Raw genomic sequence first — 13,816 nt, 5'->3', positions numbered from 1 at the left:
CTGGGTCGGTCACACTTTGGTGGGTCGGTGTGGACTTGTTGGGCCAAAGGGCCTGTTTCCACACTAAGTAATCTAATCATGTGTCTATGTACCTGGGATGCCAACCACTTATCCTGCCCCAGAGTGAGGGACAAGACACGTCAGCAAAGGAGCTAACAAGGTAAACCTACCTTGATGGCCATTTTAGATCATTTACAACTTCGTCAATCTGCTTCATTCACTCTTAAATGTCAGTCTATTGGATCCCACTCTTGTCACCAAGTTTATATCAAAGATTATAAAACTGGGTTCTTTGAGGACCACACAGACGCATTCTTGTAAATCAAACAAGATCTACTAGTACAAGGGCAGGTTTTCCTACTGGCAGCAAGGTATTGACACCCTGTCTGCCTGAGGAGAGCAAAGGGTTATGATACATAAGTTTTTATACACATCTGGATAGATGCCAATCAATCATTCGTTTGGCAGTTGGATCAGGTGATGGAGTCTGTCAGAGGCACAAAATAGTGACAAGATTTACAGAGAACTGAACAAAAATGCAGTTATAAAAGTTTACAAATATATTAACACTACAATGTGAAAAAAAAACTGATCAGGTAAGCAAGAACAATGGCCACTGCTGCCTGGCCTGATGAGATTACAATTTCAACCAGTTAACCTTTAATAAACAGACATGTTCCCACATTGTGATCCCAGGATATTTTATGCACTAAGGATTATACCAAGCTTGCTGACCTCATCATTTAAATCAAGTACCAATCTCAAAAATTATTGCTTTCCTCCCACCACACCCAAATAATAAACCAACTAAACCTGTTCTGATTTATAAAACTCACATGGTTTAATTTCCAGCTGTTCTTGACCACATCTGTAGAATTTAGCATTAGGTTTTACGGTCACGAGTAGTCAGTTCTGCCAGAACGCGATAGTTCCATTTGAGAAATCCCATGTTATAAACAAGTGTAATAGCAGCATCATTTAAACTAATGGAACTGGAATCACATTATAACAAACACACATTAAAAGTTTCCTGCTTGAGAAACAATGTTCCCAGTTCATTAGTCATCATAGTGAATTCATGTTAATGAAACACATGATATATTCTCAAGTACAGGAGTACAGTGAGAAGTTTACAATGTCACCATTCACACCAAAATTTAAGCTACAAAAGGTACCTAGGTACAAAATCTTAAGTACAAAAAGAAATAAAAAGTTCAACATTATATTGACAACTGTAAAGTCATAAATAAGAAATAAACTTAAAAGTTCCAAATTACAGTACTACTTTAGCCATGGGCTTGTTACTATTCTACGCTGGGCTTTTCCTACACAGGTTTGATCTCTCCCTGTGTTGGGCTTATATTGCTGCATCAGAAAATGCTTCACAAATCCTTTTCAAAATTTCTACCTGTTGCCCACGTATGATATGGATATACTTGACAGGAGGGAGGGAGATAAATACTATATTCTCTTCTGAGACCAATAAGTGTGCAACCAAAGCTGTTGGGAGCAGAGCTCAAGCTTCAAATTGAATATTGTAATATGGAAGATTGTGGTCATTGTAATTTTAAAAAGTAGACATTTTTGACGTGCTGGTATAAGAAATGAGAAGAGGACAACATAGGTTTAAAGTGACTTCCATAAACAGCTAAAGTGAAGTGTCAAAAGTCTTTTTAATTGATCTAGTAGTTAGGGAATGGAATACAGTCTTCAGAACTGTGGTGGAGGCAGGTTAAGGTTAGATATTTAAGGGGGCATCAGATGAAAATTTTGGATAAAAGTAATGGTGAAGAAAGCAGGAGATTAGCACTAGATAATGATGCTTATTTAATGAGCTGTTGCAAATATGGGCTGAATGGCCTTTTTCTGTGCAATAACAGTTCTGAGATGGATAGGCCAGGAATCTATTAATATTTGTTAGGATCTTCTTACAGACTCTAGGTAATTCTTATGGGAGCCAATACAGAGACGATGGGTTGGACAGCCTTCTGTATTGTAAATTCTATGATTGTGATAACTAAGAAAAATAGGAAATTCTCAGTTGCTCATGCGAAGAATGCAAGATAATTTCCCATTAAGAATTTTGCTGTATTAAGCTAGAATCAACATTGACTAAACATTTTTGTAAGCAACTAATACAGCAAACACCAGAAACGTAAACACAATATGGGGTTTTGGTTATTATGCACTGTGCTACCCTTGCCATACTCCTGTGGTTAAAATCCTAAAGAGATTCTTCTGTTACTGACAGGATCTCTTCTCCCAGCTTCACCAGGATGAATTTTCCAGTATTCTTTTAAAAATAAAGTCTCTCTTCTCACTGAAGAAATCAAGCAATATGGGGAATCAGGCAGATAAATTGAAACACAAAATCAGCCAAGATAATGCTGAATGTTGGAAAAGTCTACATACCATTTGGTCTGCATTTGCTCTTAGGTGATGTTCATGGGTCACTTGAGCTTGTAGTCAGGTATATTCTGTACAACTTTGCATCACCCATTTCAGGACAGTTTTAAACCTTAAATTGAAGAGTCAGCTTAAACATAATCGTCTAATGAAGTGTACTGAATATAACAATGCTTGAATGAGCTTCAAGCTGACACTGCCTAAATGTTGCAAACTTTCCCTCTTTCAAACCCACCAAAATATAAAAAGGGTAATTTAGCTGCAAAGAGGCCTGGTGACAACATCAAGACTCCAGGCAAATAGTGTTTCCAATGCGATTGTATCTCCAGTCAAGAATAGCTTCGATGAAAATACTACCAATGGTACTCCATCAAAGACCTTTTAGTAATTGGAAGCTACACAGTTGGTGGAAATAACATTAAATTAACAAATCCTTTTTCATCATTTTAAAGTAACTGTATTCCATGCATATAGATAAATTATACTTTAAATTGTCTTTATTTGAATTCACTTCTGTAATCATGAAAATTTTAATTTGATCTCCACAAGCAAGATCTTTGGTGCTTTTACTTGATGTGAATAAACGTATGACATTGGGTGCAGTAAAATATAACCATGAAATGGTTTATAAAAAGTTAGCACTTGTGTACCTTTAATAAGAGAAAGATGCTGTCTCCAAAAAAGAGAAAGGGTTTGGTGAGTAAGTCATAAAAAGCCAGTACAACACCTGCTATGGGACCTTGCACAACTTTTCTTTCCAACCATATCACCACTGATTACAAAATAAATAGCAACCTGTTCCAATTCAGCTCCCTATAATTGTGGAGAACTAAAACCTAAGATTTCAAGATTGTGAATGAGGTGGAAATTAACAAATTGTAATTTTTGATAATTTTTTAAATGTTGGACTAATGATTATAGTACATTCTTTTTATTGCATATATCCAAATTGAGAAATAGTAAAAAAAGTACATTTATTTTCTTGTTAATTTGGGAACATATCCCCTCAGCCCCAAAACTCTTCATTTTCTTTAAATCAAGATTTGAGACCCATTCTACTTTTCAGGGCTGAAATAGCCTGGAGTCCTAAAATATTAAATTTGACTACTTGTCCAAGTTTCAATTCAATTTTTATAGAATCAAGATTTAATGCATAGACAATAGACCTACATATGCGCACACTTTACGGGAATGATAATATTTCGCTATAAAGTTTTGCTGTTGGCTTATAACTTATGTTATCAATGTAATTTTCATTAATGTACAATTGGTATTTAAATATGGCTTAATTCAAGATCAAAGTGTTACACTGAGGAAAAAAAATTAAACTTAACCCTATCATTTCTTTGAAGTGTGGAAATATATATTGAAAGCCCATATAATCCCATCATAGATGACAATTTCTTCATTTATACCCTGCCTTGCTAAAGGGTCATCTGCAAAACTGCCAATCAGCTCAAGAAGTGTACTATCGTTTTGCACTCTACCAATACCAGTAGTGTTGGTTTTTCAGTAGACAATTCCTTAAATGAGGCCAAAGCAAGACACTCTTCCAGGTGTGGTCTCAAAGCCCAGTAGAATTGTACCAAGAATTTGAACTCCAATCTTCTTGTAATAGATAGCTAATAAGCTATTTCCTTAATTATTTGCTGTACTTACATACAACTTGTGTTCTTTGTACAAGTCCCTGTAAATGTCAATATTTTAAAATTTAATGTAATTTAGAAAATCTGCTTTTGTAAAGTGAATAAGTCAGTTTCCCACATTCTGCTCCATCTACTCCCTTGTTGCTGCTCACCTAACCCGTCAATAGCTCTTTGCTCTCATTGCAAACAATGTAACTAAAGCTGCAGAGATGGGAAATTAAAAAAAACTAGTCTGGCAGCATCTGTGGGAAGATAAACAATGAACATTTCAAGTCACATAGGACTCATTATTTGTAATAAAATATAGGAGGTAGAATAATTTCTAAATGCAAATGTACACACACGGTGCAACACATTGTAACACTGGTCTATCCTTTTCCATCACGATCTTAAAACGAATAGAATTATGGTCGCTGGCCCCAAAGTGCTCCCTCACTGACACCTCAGTCACCTGCCCTGCCTTATTTCCCCAAGAGTAGGTCAAGTGGGCAGCACGGTGGCACAGTGGTTAGCACTGCTGTCTCACAGCACCCGAGACCCGGGTTCAATTCCCGCCTCAGGCGACTGACTGTGTGGAGTTTGCACGTTCTCCCCGTGTCTGCGTGGGTTTCCTACGGGTGCTCCGGTTTCCTCCCACAGTCCAAAGATGTGCGGGTCAGGTGAATTGGCCAAGCTAAATTGCCTGTAGTGTTAGGTAAGGGGCAAATGTAGGGGTATGGGTGGGTTGCGCTTCGGCTGGTACGCACTTAAATTCCTCTCCATTGAAATCTTTAACACTATGGCAGTCCCAGTCAATGTTTGGAAAATTAAAATCCTCTACCATAACTACCCTATTATTCTTACAGATAGCTGAGATCTCCTTACAAATTTGTTTCTCAATTTCCCTCTGACTATTGGGAGGTCTATAATACAATCCCAATAAGGTGATCATCCTGTTCTTATTTCTCAATTCCATCCAAATAACTTCCCTTGATCTATTTCCAGGAATATCCTCCCTCAGCACAGCTGTAATGCTATCCCTTATCAAAAACACCACTCCCCCACCTCTCTTGCCTCCCTTTCTATCCTTCCTGTAGCATTTGTATCCTGGAACATTAAGTTGACAGTCCTGCCCATCCCGGAGCCACGTTTCTGCAATTGCTATGATATCCCAGTCCCATGTTCCTAACCATGCCCTGAGTTCATCTACCTTTCCTGTTAGGCCTCTTGCATTGAAATACATGCAGTTTAATTTATTTATCCTACCTTGTCCCTGCATGCCCTGACTGTTCGATTCACTTCTGTTCTCAACTGTACCAGTCTCAGATTGATCTCTTTCCTCACTATCTCCCGGGGTCCCACCGCTTTCCCCCCCACCCCCCCACCACCTTACTAGTTTAAATCCTCCCAAGCAGTTCTAGCAAATTTCCCTGCCAGTATATTAGTCCTCTTCCAATTTAGGTGAAATCCGTCCTTTTGTACAGGTCACTTCTACCCCAAAAGAGAGTCCAATGATGCAAAAACGTGAATCCTTCTCCCATACACCAGCTCCTCAGCCATGCATTCATCTGCCCTATCCTCATATTCCTGTCCTCACTAGCTCGTAGCACTGGGAGTAATCCAAATATTACTACCCTTGAGGACCTCCTTTTTAAGTTTCTGCCTAACTCTCTAATCTCCCTTCAGAATCTCAACTTTTTCCCTTCCTATATCATTGGTTCTCATGTGGACAGTGACCTCCTGCTGGCCCCTCTCCCCAGTGAGAACATTCTGCACCTTCTGAGACATCCTTGATCCTGGCACCAGGGAAGCAACACACCATTCTGCTTTTTCTCTGCTGGCCACAGAAGTCTGTCTGTACCTCAGCCTACTGAATCCCCTAACACAATTGATCTCTTGGAACCTGACGTATTCCTCTTTGCATTAGAGCCAGTCTCAATACCAGAAACTTGGCTGTTCATGCTATGTTCCCCTGAGAATCCATCACCCCCTACATTTTCCAAAACAGCATATCTGTTTGAAATGGGTATATCCACAAAAGACTACTGCTCTAGCTGCCTACCTTTCCTGGAATTAACCTATGTGACTGTATCAGAGACTTACCCCCTTCCTATAACTGCCATCCATCACGTACTGTTGCTGTTGCAAATTCCTCCATCACTTCTAACTGTCTCTCCAACCCATCCATTCAATCTGATAAGATTCACATCCAACAGCATTTATGGCACATATAATCCACAGTATCCATTAAACTCTTTCAACTCCCACATCTGACAAGTACATATCACTGCAGAGGCCAATTTTGCTCCTTCACAATCTACAGACCAAGAAAATAACACCATTTTTTCCTCTACAAACACTATCCCAGGTTAAATTAATAGCTATGGCTTATATTTTAAGTTTAATCAAGAGACTTATCTCCAAAAACAATCAAGAAAGAATCCACTGTACCCACAACTGCAGCCTCTCTCTTGGACAGACTTAAAACAATTAACTTATCTGATTCTGTGCTGTGAACTTGGCCCAACAGTTCCTCCAAGATTAGTTGTGAATTTCACTTTGTTAATTTTCCCAGATGCACTCCGATGTCCAGCAATACACTAATTCAAACAAAGGCGGTAACTATGCAGGTTCTCTCCCTCTCTCCTGCACTGTCCTCACCATGTGCTTCCTTTGTCTGCTCTTCTCCCTTTTAAAACTGCTGTTGTTTTGACTTTTTTTCCCAAAGTTCAAAAACAATGCAACAGCATATAAAAACAGTAATTGCTGCTCCTGGAATTCGAGGAAAGCACCGCCAAAACCTAAAATATCTCAAAACTAAAAGCAGCTCTTACAGCCAGAAATTTTTCCTGTCCTCAATCTTGGATTACCCAAAATCCTGGGGTCGGGGAGTCCAGAACTAGAGGGCATAGGTTTAGGGTGAAGGGTGGGGGGGGGGGGGGGGGGGGGGGGGGAAAGAGAGAAGACATAAAAGAGACCAAAGGGGCAACTTTTTCCACATAGTGGGTGGTATGTGTATGGAATGAGCTGCCAGAGGTGGTGGAGGAGGCTGGTACAATTGCAACATTTAAGAGGCATTTGGATGGGTATATGAATAGGAAGGGTTTGGAGGGATATAGGCTGGGTGCTGGCAGGTGGGACTAGATTGGGTTGGGATATCTGGTTAGTATGGACAGGTTGGACTGAAGGGTCTGTTTCCATTCTGTACATCTGACTAACTCACTAATTTTCTACATTCAAGGTAAGATGCAGATGGTAGAACCAGTCTAACTTAAACCTTTCAAATCCAACATTTTATACCACAGCCAAGTCAAATATCTTTGCAAAGGTACGGTGTCCAAAACTGAATGCAATAATTCCAATTGTGTCTCACTTGAGCTTTGTAAAGCTGTAACCTCCCTTTTTATTCCAGCCATGTTGGGTTACATCAACATTTAAATAGCACTTTGTTAAAAAAACCTATCCATTGCTGTTGACTTGGTTACTTTACAATTATCTGACTTGATCAGTTTAAAAATGAAATGTAACTTTATACTTTCAACTTTTAAGAATTTGAATTGGTATTAAGTTAAACAATCACATGAGGGTACAGGCTTATTAAAACAAATGAAAAAGAAGTTTACTACACAAGATTGAAAAATAAACCCATCTAGATGTAGACCTCCAGTTAAAGATCTTAGACAGCAAAGCTGTTTCCTAATACTAGCCATTAGATAATCAAATGGGAAAAAATTGCTTTCCTATAACAAATCTTTAAAGTTTTAACTTTATTGATTCTCCCCAGTTTCGTTCAGCACTGATGACTCCAGGACAGTCTCAATTGGCTGTGTTTCCTCAGCTAATAACTTGCAGATTTCTAACCAAGTGTTCCTGGTTTAGAAGTTGGACCATCGTTTCAGTAGAGAAAGGGTTTTGCCTGCTCTGACACAAATTGGGTTCAATCACTATTCCAGAGGACCAAATAACCAAAGTCTTTCGAATAAAAATTCTTCAAATGTAACTGCCATCCATGTGTCATTATTTTGAAATACAAATTCTAAAAATTCTAATTACATATTTCTAAAACAGAACTTTCATTGCCAATTAGATCCTCAAGATCTCTTTACTCACCCACAGCTTAAGTGATGAAACACTCTTAGGTAAAGAGTGGATGATTTTAATCTTAATTTCCGTCACTTATTTAAGCAATGTTCAATTGTTATTTTTTTGTTGTGCAAGGGTCTGATTATATTTTAGAGAGAGAGAGAGAGAGAGAGAGAGAGAGAGAGAGAGAGAGAGAGATCTGAAATGCACAAGATTCTCAAGAGTATTTATTTTAGAAAAAGGACTGAATGAAAGGGTTTCATTTGTGTCAATATGTTTCCGTTTAATAGGATCCAGTAGTAAGCTTTGTAAATGTCATCCACAACAGAAGAATTAAGTGATCCTCAAGTACATACCTTACTCAAAATGAAATCACAGATTACTGGTCATAACACGAATACATGAACCAACTGACCAGCCTCCAAATATCAATGATGATTTTACATTTTTTAGCTTGGAGTGTGAAAATGACTTGAGGTTCCAAGCTATTTTTCCCAGGGCATTTTTCTTCTCTACGTAAAAATTCCAGGTTCATACAAAAAAAAGTCAGGCTCAGATTTACTGGAAAGTAAAGTGAAAAGCCAGAAAGTTTGGAATTTAATCAGAATCAGTAGTTACAGAACAGAGGCCTTTCAACCTGGTGAATCTCTTTCCATTCATGACAGAATTTCCACTCTTGGATATCCGCTATACCTTGGTCATTGACATCAATGGTCTGCATTACACTGCATACGCAATCACCAATACCAACTACCATACCTGCCAAAAAACTGTGACAATTCCTCTTCTAATCATGACCACTCCTACTATCCTGAATTCAACTTGTGGCGTGTTTCCCCCACCTCCCGAATCTCCCATGCTCCAGTGATCTCAGCAACTCTTCAAGATAAAATCTTAGATTAGAATTTAAACTGGAGATAACTCCTACATGTGGTTCTCCACTACGTGAATTTTCTTCTAGTTTCCACAATTTCTGCACGATAGTCACATATGGTTTTAAAACATAGGGAATATCTCTGCATTTAAAAAAACGTAGGATACAAATTATTTTTAAATTAATGCCTCTAGACTTGTACTGATACTTGAATGCTAATCCACTTACCATTTTCCTTACCCAACTGCTTGGTAATTAGTTAAGCCACAGGTTTTCAGTTTAGACCGCTGCCCCAGGAGAAAAAACACCAAATCACGCGCTGTCCAGTACCATCACATTTTGAAAGCATATTGCTCAGAAGAACAAAGCAAGCGAATAAAAAACGAGAAAAAAAAGCCGAATTCTCGGGATTGCGAGTGCATGATTCAGCTATGAGCATCACCTTTTAGCCGTCAGGTTTTCAGAGTTCTGGGAAACCCGACGAATTGGCAATTTGCCACTTCACCTCTTCCAATACAGGTAGCAGTTTCACAACAGTGAGATTTGTAGACAGACCTGAGCTATACTCAATTTACAAGTTTGACGTTTTAAACATACACACACTGATAAAGATATCGTTGTCATACAACTTCAAAACTTTATTAGTAAGGACATTGCAAGTAGGTGGAAAAAAAGTCAGGTTTTTGTACGGAGAGAATCTTAAGGAAAGCAAAATAAAAATGGATAATTTACTAACAGAAGTGTTGTTTACTAACCTATGGAATAGAAATAATATTAACATTTGTTAAGTTCTTACTTCCCAGTCCAATTGTTATAACCCGGCGAACGCAAAGCACAGTATATGGGGCGTTAAAGACAGGAATGTTTTTTTTCCACAAGATTTAAAAAATTTAGACAATGCTGCTTTTTTTTTATAAAGGGACGACATTAAAAGATATATTGAAGTTTAAAGTACACAAGTTTGTCAAGATAATGCTATAGCTGTGCTTCTAAGCAGTTAATATTTTCTAGTAATTCTACTGCACTCGGTCTACGGTTTGGTTCACATTCCCAGCATTTACTGATGATTGATCGAATCGCGCGGCCCAACGAGGATTCATCGAAAATTGTGGAGAAAGTTGGACGTCGGTTATAAGCCACTACAGCATACATCACGCACTGACGATCGCCGGAATAGGGCTGATCCCTACTCATCATCTGCCAGAGAGTGATCGCAAAAGAATAAATATCCGCCTTTAAAGTAGCACGACCACCTTTCAGAAGCTCAGGTGCCCGGTGAGTGTAGGTACCAGCAAGGTGCCGCAATTGGCCATTAGGAGTCAAGTCACGGTCGATTGGTAATTTGAGAGAACACCCAAAATCTCCGATTTTACACCGCCCGGCCTCGGTAATGAAGACGTTAGCTGGTTTCAGATCCAAGTGTACTATGTGGTGACTGTGTATGAAACTCAGTCCACTGACAATATCATGAGAAAATGTTAAACATCCCTTCATTTCCAGGGGTTCCGTACAGTTGTAAATTCTGTGATCTAGGCTTGTTCCTCCTGCGTACTCCATGATGATGGTGCCCACACTGTCCTCGTCCTCTGGATTTGCGGGAACAGACGTTGTAGCTGCTACAACCCTCACAATGTTCTCATGCAGCAGGTGAGCGACGTTCAATTCTGCCCAAAAACTCTGCCGAGCAGCCAGTTTGTTCTTTACGCATTTTCTCACTTTTTTTATTGCAACAATTTGACCATAATAAGTTCCTTTATAAACCCAACCGAAACCACCAGAACCCAAAAGATCAAGTAACTTCAGTTCAGCCCAAATTACCGTACACCAAGAGCGCCGTTGTAACGCCCGAGATGGCTTTGCACAAGAGAAACGGCAGCCCTGAAACTGGTTGGGGCTACTACAAGGCCTCAGGGATTTGGTCGGTGTTAAACTCCTCGGCAAAAACTGGGAAATTGGGATGGGTGATGGCATTATTTTCTACGCCTTGCTACGAACCCCATAGGTAGCATCTTTTATTAATGACCGTTCATTGATGAACTAATGGGTTACATCTGCACATTGTTAGCACCAGCTAAACGCTGGGGAACCCATCCAAGATATTGGCCAAGCCGCAAGTCACTGGTCGATTAGCAAATGTAATGCTTATAAAAGTATTTAAAATACCAACTATTTTAAGTAATTGTTGATTAATTAGAATAGTTGAACATCCTCACACCTCCGCTAATAATAACTCGACGAGATAATGTATAATCTACGTTTTCCCTTTGTTGTTTGACTTTCTACTAGTGATCTATATAATACGTAGATCCCACGCAATGTTTTTAACGATCTCCTCCAACAGACAGTAAACGTACCCGAACATGTTTAAGTAGACGGGTCTAAAGTTGATGTTTCTTTTTTGAAAAAAATCCATCAATTTCTATATCCTTACCATTTGTTGGAGGGGTCTTCTCATTCCACAACAAAGTTATAATTTCGTTCAACTTTGAGATTTTCCTATTAGTTTCCATCAGTTTCATGTGAGGAAATGTGAAAGAACGGAAAGGCCAGGTCTGGAGTCGATCACTTTACTTTTAAAACGGAGGGCCTTTTTGTTTATGCCTAAAATAAAACCATTCAGAACTGCATGATGGAAATTCGACAATTTAAAACTAAATATTCGGCAAATTATCAAATCTCCCCGGAAGAACGTATCCTTTACATGTATAGCATATGTTTACGTTAATGCATCAATGTTAAGGAAAAATCGAAATTGTTATACCGAAACTCTGAATTAAGTTTTCGATATCGATTTTAGCTCTAATTTTGCTGGCAGAGGTTTTTAAATCTAATGATAACTGAAGGTGCATGGAATTGATTTTTTTTTCTGGCTACTGATTCTCATAATAGATTACTCTCAACGAACAATGTATCATCTGAGCTAAATTACAAATAACGAGGGGGTTTCTTGTGGTTCAAGTCCCACCTGCTCAAGAGCTGTGTAATGATGTCTCTTAGAACTACCTAGAAACGTGAAACCCATATCTCAAATCAAAGGGTTTTTTTTTAACCCACTTATATTCACATTGTTAGCTGGTCAGCACTTTTATTGCCTGTCCCTAGTTGCCCTTGAGAAGGTGGTGGTGAGCTGCCTTGCTGAACAGCTGCAGTCCACCTGCTGTAAGTTGCCCTTACGGAGGGCATTTCAGGACTTTTGACTCAGTGACAATGAAGGAACACCAATATATTTCCAAATTAGGAGGTGAGTGACTCTGAGGGAAACTTGCAAGTCATTGTGTCCCTATATATCTGCTGGGATTACTTAGAGTCATAGAGCCATTGAGATGTAGAGCATGGAAACAGACCCTTTGTTCCAACTAGACCAGATCAACCAGATATTTTAAAGTAACCTAGTTTCACTTGCCAGTATTCATCTAAACCCTTCCTATGAACATATCCATCCATTGTGGTGCAGCTATACTACACAGGTTTTTTTAGAGTGTGATATTTTATTCATGGGATGCACTCACCGCCTGATGACTAAATTATAAAGTAGTTTGCATTGAAAATTTCATGTCTTATGTTGTGCCTGCCACAGTGTATTTAACTCTTATATCTAGCAAAGAAACTGTGAATTGACTCAATAATAAACAATAATATTTAATTACCACAATTAATACCATAACAACAATGTACATTATAAACTAACAATTTACACTATATATCCAGTCAACTATCTTATGCTTTAACTTAACTCTGAATGATCATATACCGCCACACTGGGTCTTAGTGGTCCCAGGGATGTCTTCTCTTCACAGTGGCTGATTTCGAGTTACTGCAATGATTCTAATACTCAGTAGTTGTTCCAGCCCTTTTGTGAGGGTCTTTATCATAAATCCATCATTTTGAGTGGCCCAATCTGCTGCAGACCCTCTCTAGATCCTGAACATCCTGATTTGGATGAGAATGTACAAGGCATGCAAGTTTGTTAAAATATAAGGTATCATGGACAGTGAGGAAGGTTATCAAAATTTGCAGCAGGACCTTGATCAGATGGGGAAGTAGGCTAAGAATTAGCAAATCGTGTTTAATACAGATATGTGTGAGGTCTTGCATTTTGGAAAGTCAAATCAAGGTAGGAGTTTCATGGTGAATAGTAGAGCCTTAAGGAGTGTAGTGGAACCAAGGGACCTTGTAGTTCAGGTGCATGGTTTGCTGAAAGTCAGGTTTTTGGCACACTGGCCTTCATCGGTTAGGGCATTGAGTATAGAAGTTATGTTGCAGTTAAACAGGGCATTGGTAAGGCTGCACTTGGAGTATTGTGTTCAGTTTTGGTCACCTTGCTACAGGAAGAATGGTATTTAACTGAAAATAGTGCAGAAGAAATTTACAAGGATGTTGCCAGGACTCAACGGCCTAAGTTATAGTGAGAGATTGGACAAGCTAGGATTTTTTCTTTAGAGTGTAAGAGACTGAGGTGGGAACCTTAGTGTATAAAATCCTGAGAGGCATGAATAGGGTGAATGCAATCAGTCTTTTTCCCAGGGTTGGGAATCAAGGAATAGAGGGCATCAGTTTAAAGTTAGAAGGGAAAAAAAGGGAACCTGGGGGCAACTTTTCTACGCAGAGGGTAGTACACATATGGAATCAGCTGCCAGCAGAAGTGGTTGAGATGGATACATTAACAACATTTAAAAGGCATTTGGACAAATGGATACAGGCCAAGTGCAGGGAAATGGGGTTAGCATTGATGGATATTTTAGTCAGCAATGACCTATGTGGGTCAAATTCCCTGTCTCCGTGCTGTAGGACTCAATGACTCTATGAAAACACAAGTTATATAACTGCA

At 38.9% G+C, this 13,816-nt stretch overlaps 1 protein-coding gene across 1 annotated transcript; it reads right to left on the bottom strand.

The window, feature by feature from the left end:
• Window positions 1-9,781: 9,781 nt before the first annotated feature.
• Window positions 9,782-10,959, bottom strand: mos (v-mos Moloney murine sarcoma viral oncogene homolog). The gene has a single exon (XM_060823430.1). It carries the CDS (start codon window positions 10,957-10,959, stop codon window positions 9,964-9,966), a length of 996 nt encoding a protein of 331 aa, XP_060679413.1. The 3' UTR covers window positions 9,782-9,963.
• Between the last annotated feature and the right edge of the window lie 2,857 nt (window positions 10,960-13,816).

The sequence above is a fragment of the Hemiscyllium ocellatum genome, chromosome 4, assembly GCF_020745735.1.
Source record: "Hemiscyllium ocellatum isolate sHemOce1 chromosome 4, sHemOce1.pat.X.cur, whole genome shotgun sequence".
Lineage (NCBI taxonomy): Eukaryota > Metazoa > Chordata > Chondrichthyes > Orectolobiformes > Hemiscylliidae > Hemiscyllium > Hemiscyllium ocellatum.
The sequence above is the reverse complement of the archived record's forward strand: the minus strand, read 5'-3'. Positions and strand labels throughout refer to the sequence as shown.